The 19,339-nt window shown below is 37.8% G+C and overlaps 1 protein-coding gene and 1 long non-coding RNA gene across 6 annotated transcripts; one reads left to right on the top strand and one right to left on the bottom strand.

The window, feature by feature from the left end:
* Positions 1 to 763: 763 nt before the first annotated feature.
* On the top strand, positions 764 to 9,273 carry LOC116177699 (cGMP-dependent protein kinase, isozyme 2 forms cD4/T1/T3A/T3B-like). The gene is made up of 2 exons (XM_031496751.1): positions 764 to 1,122; positions 8,494 to 9,273. Exon 2 carries the CDS (start codon positions 8,718 to 8,720, stop codon positions 9,144 to 9,146), a length of 429 nt encoding a protein of 142 aa, XP_031352611.1. The 5' UTR covers positions 764 to 1,122; positions 8,494 to 8,717; the 3' UTR covers positions 9,147 to 9,273.
* LOC116177701 lies at positions 5,761 to 13,866 on the bottom strand. Of its 5 annotated transcripts, none has more exons than XR_004146733.1 (4): positions 8,418 to 8,545; positions 6,681 to 7,482; positions 6,320 to 6,522; positions 5,761 to 6,265 (listed from the first exon to the last, which is right to left on the bottom strand). It is a non-coding gene; the product is annotated as an uncharacterized LOC116177701 (long non-coding RNA). The 5 variants fall into 5 exon arrangements; XR_004146732.1 differs by having other exon boundaries at positions 5,763 to 6,265; positions 6,320 to 6,818; positions 6,993 to 7,482; XR_004146734.1 differs by lacking the exon at positions 8,418 to 8,545 and adding an exon at positions 13,707 to 13,866 and having other exon boundaries at positions 6,320 to 7,482.
* Between the last annotated feature and the right edge of the window lie 5,473 nt (positions 13,867 to 19,339).

The raw sequence follows: 19,339 nt of genomic DNA, 5'->3' as shown, positions 1-19,339 counted from the left end.
TGGCGGCTTTCACTAGCTGTTAAACACAAACTAAATGGGGTGGGGGCGTAGCGTAGCTTGTCCAAAATTGAGATGACAGTTGACGCGAGCAGTGTTGCATTTAAAGTTACTGCGCGGGAAATTCAAAAAGTTTCCGACTAATCAAACTCTCCTCGTATAAAAAAAACTTCACGTACTCCTCTGTTTTTGTAATTTTTGGTTTTCTAGCGAAATTACAAATGACAATGTGTGGTGTGAGTTTTGAAATGAAAGCCCTGTCTGTTGAGACCACAATTTGACCAACATTTCCCTGAGTCATCCAGTCCTCGCTTCTGGAATGACAGCGATTTATTTAAATAGGGCAATATGACAATACATTCGTCATAACCGGTGGTTACGCATTATTCACAATTCCCGCAGCGGCGGTTAACGCAAAAATCGTTTAATGACAGAAATCGTTACGTCAATTCGGTGATCGAACTTCCTACTAGCGAAGGATTCAAGGTTATGCGAGCCATTGTGTTTAAAGAGAGGAAGGCCACAGAAGTTCGCGTGATAAAAATAACACACAAAACCGGTTTCTAAAAGAACATCCATCTCGTTACGAATTCCATGCAAAATTGAACTTAATTAACATATATCAATTTGAATCGAAATAATTAGGCGAAACTATTTGAAAGATTCGATGTACTGAGAACGTGATTTAAAAACCAGCGGCGGCCACTTGTTGCCTCGATTGTACACGTGTTAATAGTTTATAAAGGAATCGGGGTGGGGGCAGTTCTCTTGACGAATGTCTCGAATGTTGATAGAATTCCGCTTCGGTTCAGGGAAGCGAAAAGCGGGAGTAGCCGATGTTTATTTTGTGTTGCTCCTACCGGAAAAAATAGAGAGTGATTTGACGAAATATTTGCATTATTAAATATGTGAAGTGCCTTTCGTTGACGGGCGATGCGCGGCGGTGGCGAGGGCGGTTTTTTAAAACAATGTTTCGTTAATTCGTTGTGGGATGGTACTATTAATAGAAGAAGAATTAAATGGCTTCCTAGTTAAACCCAGTTGACAGTTCAACACGTGCAAATTTATTGTGTTATTTTTCAGTGTCGGGGGAGGGAGGTAGCGCTTATCGAATCTCTTGGAACGGTGGGTTTTATTTTGTTTCTTTTGTTTTGCATTGTACCTCGTATAATTAGTGTATAAATATGCGGTTTATTAATCAGAAGAGCAGGTTTATCAGCGGCGACTCATTAAATATTCTAAAGTTATTTTTAGTGGAAATAATGTTCGAGAAACAACTATACTTAGATGTCAAGGTCGTTGTAATGTGGCGTCCCCCCGTTATGTTAAAGAACAATCGACATTTCGCAATTGTTGTTGTTTGACTGCCGTAACTATTTTCGACTTGAAATTTATCGCATGTTATACAATAAGTACTAAATTGTCAAACTGATTAGATACCCTGTATCTAACTTGTTAGTACTAGGTATACAAGGTTAACAAGTGCGAATTCTTGTTTTGCGCTCCAAGTTCTACTACCTACTGTCGGTCTTCTTTCGTTTCGTTGCCCAGGTCCACCGTGTGGGAATTTTACCACAAATTCTGACGATATTGACAGAAACTGTGAAATAGTGCAAATTTGCCTAACCTTGTTCTAAATTAAGGCTATTATGTATATGGAGTATGTCACATTATTATAGGTTTAGCTAGGTCGTGTTGTACCTTTATTTCTTGCGCATTTCCATGAATCATTAATTGGTTGCCAAGTGCAAATTTTTGCGAGTGATAATTATAGTTTGCAAGCACTTCGTAAGCAATAATGCAAATTTATTAGCATTGTATATTAACACATAATCCCAGACGTATAATGACCCACTTTTACAATTATATTTAAAGTCTACGGAAATTCTAAAAATAATTCCTAATTCTTCCCAATAAACATGCATAGAAAGTTGCGAAATGGATATATTGAATGTCTATAATCGTGTCTATATGTATACCTACTAATTGCCTTAGGAATGAGGATTGCACTTTTATACAAAAAGTCACTCTTGGTATGTTGACCCCCACCCCCAACTTTGTTTTTTATTGACCATTTTTATGCACCACCATGGACCAGATTTTTTCTTTACACTGATATTTCGAGCTGTGGAAAAACCATTTCAGAACACACGGGAAAATGTTTGTTGTACAGGGTGTTCCAATTTGGTTGTCCTGACAAGCAAAAATTTTTTACCCGTAGGAGTAATGGCTACCGATTTTTATTCCTTTTCTTCTATTGTTGTGCTTTTTTAAATATATTTATATCTATATTATACTTTGATTGAAATACTCACCGATGACATGATAACGTCCGAGATAACGTCAAAGTGCCAGACAGGAGTAGTCATCAATATAATACTCGTCACCATACTGTGATTTAAGTTAAGGCTATATGTATCAGAAATACGGATATATATCATGGGAAAGAAAATCAGAAAACTCCGATTTAGTTCCGAAGATATGCCAGAAAAACCGAAATTTGTCGATTTCGTTTTTATTTTTTGCTGATATTGGAGCGGATACATGAAAAAAAACTTTCATTGCCACTTTTTCAGCTCTCTCTACAAGAGAGATTTTTAATACATTTCGTTTCGAAGAAATCATCAACTTTATTTTTTATATGAGCCCGAGTATGAGCCGTAAAAAACAACGACAAAAATCTCCTCGGCTTAAACATCTTGATAAATTAGCGCGCTTCCAATGACACTAAACACAACCTACCCAGACGAGGTTTGTTGGAACACGGTAATTATACTTACTTAATTGGCTGGGTTAAAATACCAAAATTCAGTAGTTCAGTAACACCCACTATTAATTGGCATTCTCGGGTCCAGCGGGAGGTCTGGGCATCTACGCACGCTGCACGTCCTTGTTTGCTTTAATCCTGGTTTTAAATTATCCATGCGAAACTAAAATCGGCTAGCTATTAATAAACGCAACGGAAATGACACAGTATTAATTTTTTCTCTTACTAATGACGAGCTGCAACAATAATTTAAATATCCCTACGGGAATGGTTACAGAATTGCTAAACTGTTTTTTTTTGCATTATCGGCGGTTCACAACGGTGTTACCACCAATTAATCATATTTCCGAAAATCAAATCGAAACGATGGAGCAGACCCATTTGTGGGTCGAGTCAAGCTTCAAATGTGAATTTCCCGAGAACGGCGTGTGGGAACTATGTACTCACAGAGGGAATATGGCATCCAACGGTACGGTACGGACCACATTAGACCTGGTCGGAGAAGTACTAACGAAGATGATGTATTTTAGAGAACAGTGTCGGAAGTGGGTATGTACTCACAAAGGGAAAACTGAACGTTAATTATTACGTTCATCGCCTTAGCAAGGCAACTTCAAGACAATAAGTGGCGATTATATTAGTAATTTGTCGCTTTTTTGCAACTAATTAGTTGCAAATTTTCAGTTGCATAATTTGTTGTTCAATAATTTTGTTAGTTTTTTTGTTATGTTAACATACAGCTTAATTATTTCGTTAATTATTAATTATTTTCTTAACAACCTCGTATAAATTACCGAAAACAACGTATTGGGTATTGTCTCTAGGATATACAGTGTGTGCCACTCAAATTCGTACGTTTCGACTCGCGAAATCAAGCTCTCACGCTACTCCCGCTATTTAAATCTCGACCGGCAGGAGTTCAGAAACGAGACCTGTTTTCTGAACGCAAAGACCTCAATAGTAAACCTGCATTTTTGTCACGTGCTCGGATTTAAACAGAACTGAAAGAAACTCTTAGATTCGAAAAAATCGTGGCAACCGTATTCGCTTTCCCCAATATGGTCCTTGTTACAGCCAGACATACTTTTGTTCATGTTCGCTAGGAAGCGGTATACGTAAATTGTTAAAAAAAATAAAAATTCAAAAAAAATTTTTTGAAACAGAAAAGTGACCACCTGTTGATAAAAGGAATGGATCGAAAATGTTTTTAAATTGTTAGCACCTCCGACTATACAGGAAGTTGATGCAAACTTATTTTAAATGGATAAATGGATGGCTATACACTGTGTGCAAAAGAAAGGACGTGCATCATGGGGATTTCGCAAACCATAGCAAATACGACGATGACAAAATTAGGGAAAAGTTGCGCAATTAAAGAAAACCAGAAAATTCCGATAACTTCCGAAGATATGCCTGAAAAACCGAAATTTGCCGATTTTGTTTGGATTTTTTCTGATGTCTTTCATTGACCCAATTTGACCTCTACAAGACGACAGCGTTGAGAGATTTTTAATGCAATGTTTCGTTTCGGACAAAACATCAACTTAATTTTTTATATGGTCCGTAAAAAAAGTATATATATACTGCATTGAGTAGCATTTTTTTATGATTCTTTAAGTCAGATAAAAGGCCTGTTAATAAATTTTAGCATTTTGGTATAGCAGGCCTTGGAAAATGTTTCCGCAACTAAGTAATTAATTAACGGCAAAAAAGCGGCTCATTACATACGGTTCTTTGCAGACGTTATTTTCGTTTTAGCACGTTCAATAAGGTTGGGCCACCCTGTATGTGGGATGGAAAATCTGTTGGGTTTCTACGAATAAGCACAAAGTGTGTCGTTTCGTTGGAATTTGTATTTAGTTTTTGTTTTTCCTTTTGGAAGTCTGTGGAGATTTCGTAATTGTTTTGGTGCTAGAAGTAAGACACATCTGGTCAAGTGTTTCACGTTTTTCGGTGTGTAAGTGGGGACGCGGGACGCAATCTGTCGAAGCTTATGTGAAAATTCCGAGGAAAATTCATAGAGGAGATTATTTTATGGTGGAAGTGGTGGATCCTTTTAATACTGGAGACAAATTTTTAACAGAGATTGTTTGTTTGCGTGTTAGTAACGGTCGGAGAGCGTTCCAAATTTGGCACGGTGTTATTTGGTTGGAGATTCGTAGGGATCATAATAAAGTTTACAGAACTAGTGGGAGTCAACGAAGTAGTTGTTGCTTACTGAAGCCTTTCCACAAGGTGTGTCATTTATTAAAAGTAAAAGTGTTCTACTGTCCGAAAAGCCACCAAATTTTGTCATTTGATCCAACAGGCCAGTTCGTGTCATTGAATTCAGCTTAATGGAAAAGAAGTGAAGTTTCTTGTTTGCATCAATTCTAAGTGTGCTTGAATATCGCAAAATTTTTACGACCAGATTTATTGGGTTATTGAAAATTTTATGTCTGCGTGCGTGGTATGTGTAAAAATAAGCTTTGAATGCTTTTCTTTATTCCAGCAGTTTCTTTTTAGCGCATTTTCCAACGTCTGTCCGAGGCCTTAATTACTCCTACAGTTTTCAAGATATTTAGTTCGTTCCTTTTGCATTCGGTAGCGTATCGCTCTGGCACCTGAGTCAAGGAAAATCTTGACGATTGAACTGCGCATGCGCAGGCTGCGTAATGTTAACTTTTTTATTTATTAATATATTTTGTTGAAATTTTAATCACAGATACTTGTAGTAAAGGCAAATATATCGCATATAGTAAAAATCAGATGTGCGCATGCGCAGACTGCGCAATTCCAACTTTCTTATTTATGGAGATATTTCTTTGAAATTTTAACCAAAGATGCCTCTAGTAATGAAAAACATAGCGCACATAGGTATGGCCTTTGGGGAAGTATTGATCAATTTATGGAAAATGCGCTGAAGTTACTCGCCTTAGGGCGAAAACCTTTTTACTTGTTTTATGTTTTGCGGAATACATTTTTGTCTTTGTCAATTAATAACTGAGTGTTTAATCTAATCCATTGTGCGCCCCGGATAGAGTTTTCATGGCAGATTTTTCAATGCCGTAAGGTGTTAATAAAAATTTTCATTAGCTAATTCTTTATTGTCGGGGGCATTAGTTATTTACTTATTATTATCCTCTTCGGTAGTGCCTCGCTTGTGACTCATTTGAGACCACTCTAGCGCGACATTCATTATTAAAAAAGTGGCAAATTTGTTTACTTCCATATCTACCGACAAATTTACTACTTACTTTTGCGATATGATTATTTTTTTCTAGTGCCTCGCTAACTTGGTATCAACTTAACGAAATATAAGTTTTTAAAACAAACAAGTAAGTATTTAACAGCCGCAAAACTAATTAGCGAACAGTCGACAAATTGACATTGTGTAGTCGCCACTTATTTTTTCAAGGTCAAAATCTCTTCAGAATTTCTTCAAAATCCTTTGCGACGAACTTTCCAACCAAGTTCGCGCCCAAACGGTGGCTTCAGTTCTTCTTTGTAAAGAAAATCAAACTGTGTAATTGACAAAATAGAATGTAATGCATAAAAAATCCAATTGTAATTTACAAGTCAACGCCGCGAAACGGTAGTAGTCGGCGGAACGGAGGCAGGCAACTGCACTCGGGCGCCACCAAGGAATGCCCCTGGTCAAGGTCGGGGTAGTAGCGGTCTACGACGGTAAGCTCGGCACACTCAATCAGAGTAAACGGCGGTTCCAGGAATTGCACGGGTTCAGCAAAATGGCGGCGGTTGCCAAATTACAACACTTCCTAGCGGAAATGTAAGCAACAAAACAGAAATTAATTCACGGTGTCTACGAGAAAGCAAATACAGGAAGTAGCAAAAAGCTTACCTTGCTATAAAATGGAGCGGTAGAAATTGCTGTGCAAAAAAAAGCAACAGAAAAGCTCATAATTACGGTACTTACGAAACGTAACTTGCGAAGATGCAAAAGATCCCCTCTAAACAACGGCTTTACCATTTCTAAAATTCGGCCATTTCATGGAGTGATCGACCGTTTTTACAGTCGACACAGCATAATGGGTTAAGGCGAGGGTTAAGGTATCTACACCCAAAAATTAAAACCTCCATAATTAATTGTGCGGCCTGCGGATGACTTAAAAATTAATTGGTTTTATTTAAATTAATTAAGAGCGCTTCTTTTGAGACCCCTCGCGACTTATTTGTCGGATGCTGTTTACTGCATCTCATTTAATCAGCTACCGCTAATTATACTCACCTCAATAGGCGATATGAAATTCCAAAATTCGGTAATCCACTTGACACCTATTGCTAATTGATTTTGTGATCAACCGGCGGGGTCGGCGATAGCAAGGTGCACGGCCTCGACTGGTTTTAAGCTTGTTTTTTTAGGAAACTAAAACCAATTCGCCCTCGTTTTCAAAATGACAAAAGCATTCGCACACAACGAAAAAAATTGAAAAATCTTGACGGGAACGGTTGCAAACGGTAGCTTTTTCTTACGGTAGCGGCGCGGCGGCTGAAACACAACTCTAGAAATTTAAGCCTATTTTCTTCTTCTATCTTCAATTCCTAGAACCAACACAAATGTTTTCGGTACAACGATTTCCGTAACGAACCGCCTCTCATATACAGAGCAATCACCAAAATGGGTAGTTCGTTACACTGGCTGTAGATCTGCTTCTTGGGTGGTGTTGTGGGTTCAGGAAAGTGGCTGCCTCGTTATTGAGGGCAGCGTCTCCATTTTCCTGAAACAAAAAACGGCGCCTCATGTATCACATCTGGTGACTGCATGGAAGAACAACTCAAATAAACAACATTTGGAAAAAGGTTTTTTTGGACCAAATCAACATTTTTCAGTCGTTTTTATACGGCTGACAAAGAGCTAAGCACAGTTATTTCTTGTAATAATAATAATAAAACAAAGATCGATGATGAATAGCAACCGGACCTTGATATACTGTGTATAAAAAAGTAAGTGTTAATGGCAGGTGCGTATTGCAAAAATTAGCAGTAAATTGTTTGATATTAATTAAGCAATGTAGAGTTGATTTATGAAAGGCGTTGTGGACACGTGTGACGAAATGAGATGTTAACCGTAATGTTATTAAAAGGCTCAATGTTAATTGCTGGTTGTTTATTTATACCGGGCACGTAAAATTTACTGTTACTTTCAGGTATTGTTTTTAGTTAAGTAACCGCACGTAAATGTAACATGCGATGATGAGATTCATTTCACTTTCGTGGCATTGTTTAGGATTTTCCACCGCCGGCGTAAAGACATAAACCTCGTTTGGGACGGCGTTCATGAATTTTTAAAGGTTAATCAATGCAACAATTTGTGAGTAAATGCGAATTACACTTTCATTCTACTATTCTCGCGGCATTAATAACGACATTGAAAAAAATCGTAAAATACAAGGGTAGGTCGCGAAATATACGATTATTACCAAAAAATTGTCGGCCTAGAAAGTGAATAACCTGTGACATAAATGGCTGCTCTTGAATTATAACCGCGGCAACCCATTTACACGTTCTAAATTTAACTTTTAAGTGTTTATTAAAAGCATTTGAATAGCATTATGTCCTGTCACGAGGTTCCACTTATATGCTCAAGTAATTATTAATGACAGAGATTGTGACTTCCCCATCTTCACGTGATAACTCAGAGTTCCATACCTACTTGGTAGTTATAGGTTCTGTTTTCCTCCTTTTGCAACTCGCGCGCGAATTTCTAATATCGCCTTTTTCTGTTTTAGGTTAACTGTGCCAAACAACAATTTCTAGAAGAAATCGGCGTAGTTAATCAACGCATCACAATTGAGACAACGTATCGTAGCGTTATCGTCCGTCCGTTGAGCAATTCGGCCGAGTGGTGGTGATTGTGCGATTATCCGGTGGCTCCTCGAACCGCGATCCCTCATTAATCCCGCGAGTCTCGAAGAAGCCGCTTCTTCACACTTTCGTTGCTTAATTTGGGTGAATGCGCGTGTGTTTTGAAACATTGTGCTTCTCGTCCAGGCACCATGCAGCCGACGAGGAAGCCTCACCGGGTTTGAGACCGAGCATACTAATCGATCGTCAAATTCGATCCGATCTAGCCATGGGATCCGTACAGGAGCTGCAGGCCCTTCTGCTCGCGAGGGAGGAGAAGATTAGGGAACTCGAAACGCTTCTGCATATTCGCGACGCGGAGATCGGCGATCTCAGATCTCACTTAGACAAATTTCAGAGCGTCTTTCCGTTTCATTTTAACGCGGTCACGACGAAACACAAAGGTCTCAATAACAATATCGGCGGGATCCGGCCTAGGAAGCAAAGAGCCGGTATTTCGGCCGAGCCGCAAAGTGAGGCGTCTCTTCAGCAGCTGAGCAAGCAAACCTTTCCGGTTCACGACAAGGGCGAAAGGTAAGTCGATTTTTTTAGTGACAGGTGACACGTTTCCCAAACCACTTACACGAACTTATCAATGATACGCTAATTATCTAAGGACGTTAAATGACACTACCGCGCTTTTAAGGAACTGGGACGAATCGTTTATGACCAATACGCGACATTTAAATTGATCGAGTAATAAAAGAATTGCCGCAAAACCATGCCAAGCGCATAAAATCAATCAATCGTCAACCAATGAGCTTCAAATCTGTGCCACACGTTGTTGCGATTGATTTATCTGAAACGATCTGTTTTGTGTTAATAAAACGTGGAAATCTAAAGCAGACGGCGCCAAACTAAACACCGTAAAAATGAAAAATGGCGAAAATAATTAATGGTCTCTAGAGATTTTGTACGAAAATCTCGCCTCTCCCTGAGCAAGCACTCTTTTTTGGGAGACCTTCATTTCGAACATACCTATAATAGGTTGTGCACAGTTATCACACTACTTGTTGATGTGAGTAGGATTTTCCCACAAACTTTAAGGATAGTACCTACACCGAAAATCACGTATCGTCCAGACCTTCCATTTTCCTTTTGCTAGTGTCCTCGGATATTCGGATTGAAAGTTTTGATCCCACCAACAGATACGTTTTGTCCAGATCTCCAATGAGAGCGCCGACGCTAAAGTCTAAATGTCTATTGAGACTCTAAAAGCCTTTTGGTGATATTTAAAAATTTAACAAGCACATAAAGATCCTCTAAGATTAATAAAATATGTCATGAAATTGTCTTGATTCAGGATTCCGCTCGGTCAAAGATCATGTGATTTTTCACAATCTATGTCACCTCCACGTCGGTACCCCACTGTTTGTTAATATTTACTCACTGACTCGTTGACGTGCAGTTGCTCCTTAGGTTATTAACTCGTTGTATAAAACTTACTGCTTTGCCTATATAAATATGTACCTGTTATGTATAATGTGGTATTGGTTAAAAGCTAATTTGGTTAGATTTATTACATCAAAAATGATTGGAACGTTGTACTCAGATAAATCGCCAAATTTGAATATCCCAGCCAGATCAAAATCGATATGTTACCTGAATTATATCTTTAAATCAATCAATACTGTCAAATGCAGGTAATACATCGTTTGGATGCAAGGGTTATAGGTTACAATTCAACAAAGGAACAATTGCATGTAAATTTCCTAAACTAATTTTTTTTAAATAAATACACAATTTCAATGAAAATCCGGTTACGAGACGTTATTCAGCCTCCCCCCTCCCCCTCCGGTTAGATAATGAAATTGATCAATTTGGCTAGAGGCCACCTTAAGCGTTTTCAACAACAAAAAATTGCGGGAGATGCCCTGAATTTTCCAGAATCTTATTAATACAAAGTTCGCACAATTTCGTCGAAATGTGAGGTTATGTTACTTATATTTCCTGATTACTTTTAATTTGGTAAGAGTGTGAGCAACATTTCAACTTCAATTTCTTAAGAGAGAATTTTTCCATGATAAAAAATGTTATTGTAATTGTACCGTAATAACAGTAAGTAGTTCTCTATATGTTTGACATAATTCATGTTCCTTCCCCTTTCGAGTGATAAGGCGGCTGATACAGAAAATACTTTTGAATTTAATTGGCGGTCTATGCAAGATGGGAAAGATGTCCCTTCCCCTTTCGGGTGATGAGGCGATCGATGCTAGTCACCGGCTGGTATAGAAAAGGCGTTCGAAGTTAATCGGCGGTCGCTAATAAAGAGGCGGTTTATGGAAAATGGAAGATACGAAAGATGTCCCTTCCCTTTTCGGGTTTCCCGTCTCAGGCGATCCTTGCCAGATGCAAAATGTAACCCTCTCTACGATATTCTTTTTGCCTAAGGCATTTAAGCTTAGATTTTATGCGCTTCTAAAAGTGGTTTTATTAATATGTATCCACATGTGACATGGAAGTGTCGCTTATTTTGTATATAAGTCGAACTAAACTTAAAATTATATTGTATATTATACATATTATACTACTTTTATTAAATTAACTGTTAACGTACACCTAACATTAATTAATTAATTAATCTCATTTTCCCAATATTTGAGGTTAGGAACGAGATTTTGAAAAACGGTTTTCGCTGGCCTCTTTAGATGTTATTTGGCTACTTTTTCATAAAGAAAAAGTCATATCATTCCATTTGATTTTTTTGATTTTTTTAGGGTTTTGGATCATAGTGTCAAAACTAGCCCCCTGGCGGAGAAGGATTCAACTAAGTTAACTATATTTTGGTTGATTCTCATTGCCCAAGGAATACTCTTTTCAACCATACCAAATTTGTTAAAATCGGTCAAACGGTTAAGAAGTTAAAGCAGGTTATTGCACAAACAAACCATCTTTGTTTTTGAAATAACTGAGTTTTTGTTTTTACGAAAATGATAGATAAACTGGTTCTCTTTAAAAATGTGAAAAAAATTTTTTCAGTTTATTAAGCGAAATTTAAAGAAAATGCAATTTTAAAATTTAAGATGGCAAATGACGAACGGTTGTCGAGATATGACCGAGGAACAGTCTTATTGGGTCACCCGGTACATAAAAGTACGCGAAGCTCGTGTTGCGTACGTCTTTTACGCGTATCATGTTCTATCGAATGCGCACACATTGTCGATGACCCCCCGAAACCGCTTCGAAAAGCGCACCTAAGTCGTTTAAACTTAAATCAACAATGAAAAATTAACCTATTCACTGTAACGTTTGGTATTGCAAATTTTATATACATGATAATTCATAAATATACATTCAAGTACCATCTCAATTTCCGCAGTGGATTAATACGGCTTCAGCTTTCCTGATGTCAAGGCGCGTCTTTGTTGATAATGGATTAATTACTTAAAAGGTAAAAGTGCATCGACTTCGGTGCGGCTTTGATCAAGACGTGTAGAATATTGTAGCGAATATTCCAGAAATCCCGATAGGCATCGAGCCACCATGAAAGATTAGTAATCGTCCTGGTAATCGCTGATGGAGGATGAAGGCAAATGTAACGCAATCTTTTCGGGAAATATAGTGTTAGTATCCACAATGGTAACAGTTTAATTCTTTTTTACCCTTAAAGTCACGGGAATGGATTGAATACACATTTATAAGAAAGATGCATTTACCTTATTTTACAGTTATGCTCAACTCATTGAACGGACAATCTGGTATTTTCTTGACGAACGAGAATCTGTTTTCTGTTAGACCAGCACAGTCTAACGCGATTTTCGTTCTTTTTTTATTATTACCGCGGTCTCTTCTGTAGCTTCAATGCACATACAATTTTAACACTGTCGTAACAGGACGTTTTTTCGGTCCTGACGTGTTATCTCGCGTCGCAAGCACCGCCGTGGTTTTACATTAAACGTCTAACGCTTAAGGTTCTTCGAAAACCTTTCTTGTCTTGATCCCCACGTTTCCCAATTATACAAATGCACCTTCAAAATGGTTTCTAATCGGTTTCAACGGCTATCTTTATTCGATCAACTAATGGACTTCCTTTATTTTCTTCAATCCCATGTTTAGAAAAGCAATTGCCTCCTCGGCGTTTTTCTGCAATTTATGCCAGAACTCTCAGCATAAGCAGTTCTCAGGTTGCGTCGTGAAATGGATCCAAGTTATCAAAAACTGACGCGTATAACCCATAATTTATCTCCCGCCCGACTGGCGCTACCCACTTTTCTCACTTTAATAATCGGCCAGTGCCGTACGTATCCGAAGACCATTGACCCAAAATAGAACAACCAAATTTTGGATAACCGTGCCCAACAATAATGCTACCCTGTACATCTTATAATACTCGATGCTAAAAATCGCGCAACCTTAAAATAAATTCCATTAAAGGACTCCCGTTACAAATGATTTTACTTTCTTGTAAAAAAATTATTCCCGTAGGCTAGCTCCAAGGCTAGCTTCTTTAAGGGTTTTCCATTACTATTTGAATTACAAAAATTTCAACACAAGGGTGTTTGTTTATTTTAAATACAAAAATATGGTTACGTTATTTATACCAACGAACGGACCAACCCAAATGGTTGGTTCCAACACGATTATGCCAAAGTACGTAATCCTACGGTGAACTTTAATGTAATTACAAAATGCACAAATCAATCGCTTCATATGAGCGAAAAATTACGTCATGTAGTGTTAAATTTTAGTTTATTTACGTTTAGTCTATTTACGTTGATTTATTTCCTCGCCTTTAAATTTACGCTATTGTTTGCATTTATCGTAATAGTTTCCATAAATAAACTTAACTTAAGGCTGGGCCGTTGTTATCGTTATGGGTTAAAATTTCCACTATTGATCGTATTTACAGTGATAGTTTCTAAACAGGAAAATATCCCTTTTAAACACCAACAGCTGAATCGGCAATTTACAGCCTTCAAAAATCGTCCCTTAATTATAGCTAATTTCGTTCTGTCCCACGACTTCTCGGCGTCTCAAGCTTTCACACGCAATTAAAAAGTCAGTACCACTCACTCACATGGAATCGAAAAAATGTACCTAAGTTAAAAAAAGCGTAAACAAATAGCCCCTTTCTTCATCCCTTTAACGGAGTACTTACCAGCGGTCGGTTGACTTAACGTACATTTTCGGAAACACAATTGGGTGTCCAAATGATCAGGTTATGAATTCAGCACTGATGAAGATATGGTATCTCTACGTACTGCGTATGAGGTAGAAAAGTTCATTGTATAAGTACTACACGTGCTTCCGCAGTTCGACATGCTCTGTACATACTAGCGATTTCGTTATTCTTATTGCAGTATGGCTTGTGATAAAGCCTACACATCGAATAATCTATGATCAAACATTTCCACATCCTAGCAAACAAGCGCGTTATCGATATTTGTTATAATTCTATTAACAATAAATATACAGCAAAGCGAAAAAAAAACACTTCTTTTTATCTCACTTTTAATCCAAGCTATAAGTGGGATCACTACAGAAAATTTGTGATTGATGCCTGAAGTAGCGCTTCTGTTGTATTCAAAAAGCGCTATCGCCTCATTTTGCGCATGTAACGTTCGAGCATTTTTTTTTTACTTTAGTTAGGTAAATTGTATTGTGCTAGTCGTATAATTGCAAAGAAGTAAAAGAGCCCAATCTAGAGTAAGTAGAAAAAGCTAAGGTGCGAGTGTGTTTAAGGACCTCCAAAAGTTTTTAAAGATCTCCAGTTATTTTAATCCATCTCCATTGTTGGGGTAAATGTAACGATAAGTACATTATTTCTTCCAGTTGTGGTTGACCTCGCCACTCATCTGTAGGCCGTGATACTCGGAACGAGAAGGCAGTTACAAATCTTTAAGAGGATTTAATAGTCTTACTCTTTGCAGAGCTTTTTTTAATGGTCTATAAGAGCTTTTAATAGCCGCCTATCGTCTCGGAGAGTCTTGTAACGAGAGCCCACCAGCATATTTAAATTTTTTCGATTTTTGATATTTGTAGGCTAATAGTAGTTATAGTACGGTCCTGACTGTTATTTGCGCGTGAAAGCTTGGTGGAGACAGGAAGTCGCGCAGGCAAAGCTAGAATGACTGGGTTGCACGTGACCGTCCGATTGATTCAGATCCGCTATTATTCGGGGCATGAAAACAGATGACCCCGATGTTTTTGGGAAATTGATATTCTATTGATCAGATTGCTAAGAAGATTTTAAATGTGACGATTGCAATTATGCACCCAACAATAAGGATAATTTAAGAAATCGTCGTTTAACGCGTAACATTACCAAAATCTTAAATTGTGAACAGTGAAATTACACAACAAAAAATAGGAGATATACCTCGAGATATACAGTGTGTCCCCGGATGGACTGAACAAGAGGGAAAAAATTTTTAATTTTAACTTTACGCAAAATGTCATTCTTTATAAAAATTTTTGCTTGCCAAAACCACCTATTCTGAAATAAAAATCTAGGTATTCCTTTTAGCAGCTGAGAAAATTACAAAAAACGCAAAATCTACAGCGGAAATTTTTCTAAGTTGCATGTTTTTGATTAAATCAGACTATCATTGTATCTTCCATGGCAACCTGATAAGCAAATCAAGTTAAAAAAGACACCTTAGAGCTTAAGAAAAGGAATGACATTTTTGCGTAAAGTTAAAATTAAAAATTGTTTCCCTCTTGTTCAGTCCATCCGGGCACACACTGTATGTCATTCTTTGACACACTATGCTTTGAATAACTACAGCTGCTATCATTGTGATTACGTTACAATTAGTAGCGTTCGTTTAAACATACAACCTTCTCAAAAATTTGATTTGTGATCAGTGTAATTTCGCTACTCACGATAGGCATAACTTAAAGCGACATATTCACATTCAAGGTTGTTTCATGCGTAATGCAATAAATAGTAAGAAAATTGTAAATCGTCATTTATTAAAGTACGACACATCGAAAAATACCTATTGTTTAAATTGTGGTCATTGTAATTATGCTGTTTTAAAGCATAATCGACGTAAGGGAATGTCGGCTATATATACTGTGACCTTTATTTGTAATTAGAAAATTAAGTTAATTGCGTGTTCAAGCTAATTCAAGATACCCGAGTTCATAAAAAAAGACCTTTCAGGTAGGATACGATTAAGGGGTTTTAAGTCTCAAAAACGGTAGGATTTACCACCGTAAATACGATGGTAACGGATAAACTCAATTCACTTTACAATTACCTAGTACAATTTGACATAAAAACCTCCTAGAATAACTATATTTACAAACCGCTCCCACCTAAACTCGCCATTTGTAAATTACACCAGCGCTTCTAGTGTTAATACTGTCTGCGGATATCTACTGGATAACAAATTTTCTTGAAGAGGTCTGGGCAACTTAGAGCCGAAAGTTTTCCTAGGAGAAATGATTGCGGTAGCAATTATTAGCAGTTGACCCTTTCTGGAAGAGAATTTTCCGCAGGAGCCGGCCCGTGGGACGCAATTAAAGCTGAACTGTGGTGCTAAGGGTCCCTGGTTCGAATCCGGGTTCGGGCATGGATTTGTAAATGTATAGTGGGTCGGGTTGGTAGAGCAGCCTTGGCTGAAACTCCGCCCACTCAAAATTAAAGGCAAAATACGATTTTAAAAAACCAATTTTATCATTTCCGATCCAATCATAACTGGGTAAAGTCATAATAATGGTTCATTTACGAAACCGCACGTAGTAAAACATAATGGAATTAATCGATATCTAAAAGTACACCGGTTGATAATCTATAAATAGGTTAGAGAGGTAGGTACGCTATGCGAAGCATAATGGTTTATATCAGCAATTATTTAATCAGTTCGAAAGGCGACTTCACTATTCACTGTATCTCATTCGGTTTTATAAGATTTCATAATTTGATTTCACAGCCCACGCGCTAATCCTGGAATTAAATAGCGATATGTTGTTTGACCTAGCTAGATAATGCATAGATATACACTCGGATATACATATAGGTCGGCAAGTCCGTCAGTCTGTTATCAGTAGAGATCTCATTGGTCTTAAACTAATGGATCAACTGAAAATTTTGTTAGATCCATGGAGGAAGGCTTTATAAGCATTTCAGTGTAACTGTAGTTAGCTTGGTGTACAGATTTTTTTAAAAATTTGGTAGTGATTTCAATTTAGTAGCCTCGAATGGGAGAAAAGTACTAAGTTCGTCCCTGACAAGGTGGTGCCAGCCAGGCGAGCGCTATAGCATAGTATGAATTATGAAGGATTTCTCTGATTGGTCCGTTTTTTGAACGCAGGACCCTCGACTAGACCAATGAGGTTATCTTAGAGCGCGGTTGAGAAAAGTAAAGTTTCGGGATTTGCAGCTGGTGTTGGTTCTCTTTACCTAATTATGAAGGATTTCTCTGATTGGTCCGTTTTTTGAACGCAGGACCCTCGACTAGACCAATGAGGTTATCTTAGAGCGCGGTTGAGAAAAGTAAAGTTTCGGGATTTGCAGCTGGATCAGGGAGGTTGCCCAAGAGCGTAAATATTTCCGTGTTTGCGGCTGGACCAGTGTTCAATAGCACGTGGTCGTAAAGTAAAGTTTTAGATACCGGGTTGGCGGTTGGACTAATGCGGTGGTTGAAAAGCGGGTGTCAGAATAATATAACTTTCAAACCGCGGGCGGAAGCAATGTTTCAGACTTCAAAAAATTATGAAACTGGTGTCCGAATCCGAACCTTTAAATTTGGAATTGTAATTATTGTCCGAGTAGATGTACGACTCTCGTCACAATGACAAATCTCAATGTTGACTTTAAATCAATAACACACAAATTTTCATTAAGACCTGACAATTCTTGGGCACGAAAAGAAAAATCTGACATGAAAACTCTATTCGGGTCGCACAATGGATTTGAATAAACACAATTAAATATGATCGACAACAAAAATAATTCCGAAACACACGAAAAAAAATTAAAGCAAAATTCCTGAAAGAAAGAAAAGCTTACAAAACTTGTTTGGACATACTACCCCGCACGCAGGCGGTCAACAATTAAATTAAACAAAATCTTAAATTATTTTTATTCTTAATAATCCAAATAATCTGGTCGTACAAGGTTTGGGATAATAGGCGCACTTAACTCACATAAACGCTGACAGCTTCTGCACTTCATTTGCTTGATGACACAGAATTAGATTACAAACTAGACTTGATTAATGAATAAGATGACGCATTATCGGTGACTGTTCGGACGGTAGAAACTTTTAAGTTTTAATAAGAGAACCTGCTCGATTTTTCAACTCGACAACTTTTTCCGTAATCGGAGAGCACGTGTTAAACTGCTTACACCACTTTGGTTAACTAGCTTCTGCACACTTTATTTCGATACCGACGAATAATGTTTTCACCTAAACAAGCTGACTGCCCGTAAAATAATTCGCGTCGCGAAACCAGCAGCAGTCGCCTCGTTTTAACGTTGACTTCAGTATTTAAGGAAATACCACTTCCACCATAATCTTCTTCTTTATGAGATTTCTAATAAACAGACAATCACGACGGAATGCGCCAAACGTGCCCACTTCTCCATTATATTCTTCACCTGCATGTTCGTTAATCGCACCAGAACACGTGCGTTAATTGGATTTCGCCTAACAATAAAACTTCTTATGGCAAAGTTCAGATGTTACCTTATATAAAGTACCCAAACTTGACCAGATATGCCTAAATTAAAGCATCTAATTTGAACAATTTACAAAAGCGTGAAATTAAAACGAAAACTGCGTCAAATACAAACAAATCCAAAAGGAAAAATCAAACACTGAAATACAAATTCAAATCAAACGAACTATTTCTGTGCTTATTTCGTAAATAATCCCCCAGATGTGCTTAATAAATTGAAATAATCTCCTAAATATGTTGTATTCTATAGCTCCCACTAATTCATAGCTCTTTTCCCTACAATCATCATTATCAATCCCCCCCCATACATCATTTAGTAACATTTTTGTTTATGCTGACCCTGTCTGCACTTAGACGTATCGCAAGTGAAGGCCAACGCTATAAAAAGGTGTAGGCATCACAAACATTTAATTAACTGTACCTCCAACTAATTAAACATTTTTTTATACCAAAATTACTGGGAAAAGTTCTATTGTTAGGAACAGTTTTTCATCTTATCGTTTGTGCGCGATATTAATTAGAATTTTTACTGCCTTGAGAGGTTTAAATTTAAATAAAATTCTGTTAAATGAACAATTATCGTGTTTGTCTCTTTTTTGCCATTTTCTGTATACGAGCATTAAAGCAATTACAACGAAGTCGTTATCATTCGAAATTTCTAACAGCTGCTCCAATGCAACAGGACGGTTCGTCTCCATCCGCAGATCTTCGATAACTTCCGCAGCGCATCTCGACCAACCCCAAACCTCTATTCTTATCTAATCTGTTACATCGTTACGACCCCAACGCAATTTGACCACTAGCTTGAATTATCGCAAAGCCCACGTATTTTAAACGACGCGGTTCGTTGTCTCTTTTAAACCGACTCGCGCCCACTATTCGTATAAAGAATTTTAACGGCCTAGCGGGCTCCCATTGCACTGTACATCTCGGCGAATTTTTCAGTCCTATCTTTTTCGCTTGACCGCCTTGTACCCCGAGAGGGGAAGGGACACCTCTCGCATCTTCCATGGACGGCCTTTTTTTTGTATCGACCGGCTTTTCGTATCAGCCGCCTTGTACAGGGTGAAAGAAATTAATTTAAATACATCACCCTCATAG

Source organism: Photinus pyralis, unplaced genomic scaffold, assembly GCF_008802855.1.
Source record: "Photinus pyralis isolate 1611_PpyrPB1 unplaced genomic scaffold, Ppyr1.3 Ppyr1.4_LG8, whole genome shotgun sequence".
NCBI lineage: Eukaryota > Metazoa > Arthropoda > Insecta > Coleoptera > Lampyridae > Photinus > Photinus pyralis.
The sequence above is the reverse complement of the archived record's forward strand: the minus strand, read 5'-3'. Positions and strand labels throughout refer to the sequence as shown.

Coding starts and splice junctions, on each gene's coding strand:
- LOC116177699 (XM_031496751.1), top strand. CDS start 8,718: ATGCGCGTGTGTTTTGAAACATTGTGCTTCTCGTCCAGGCACCATGCA.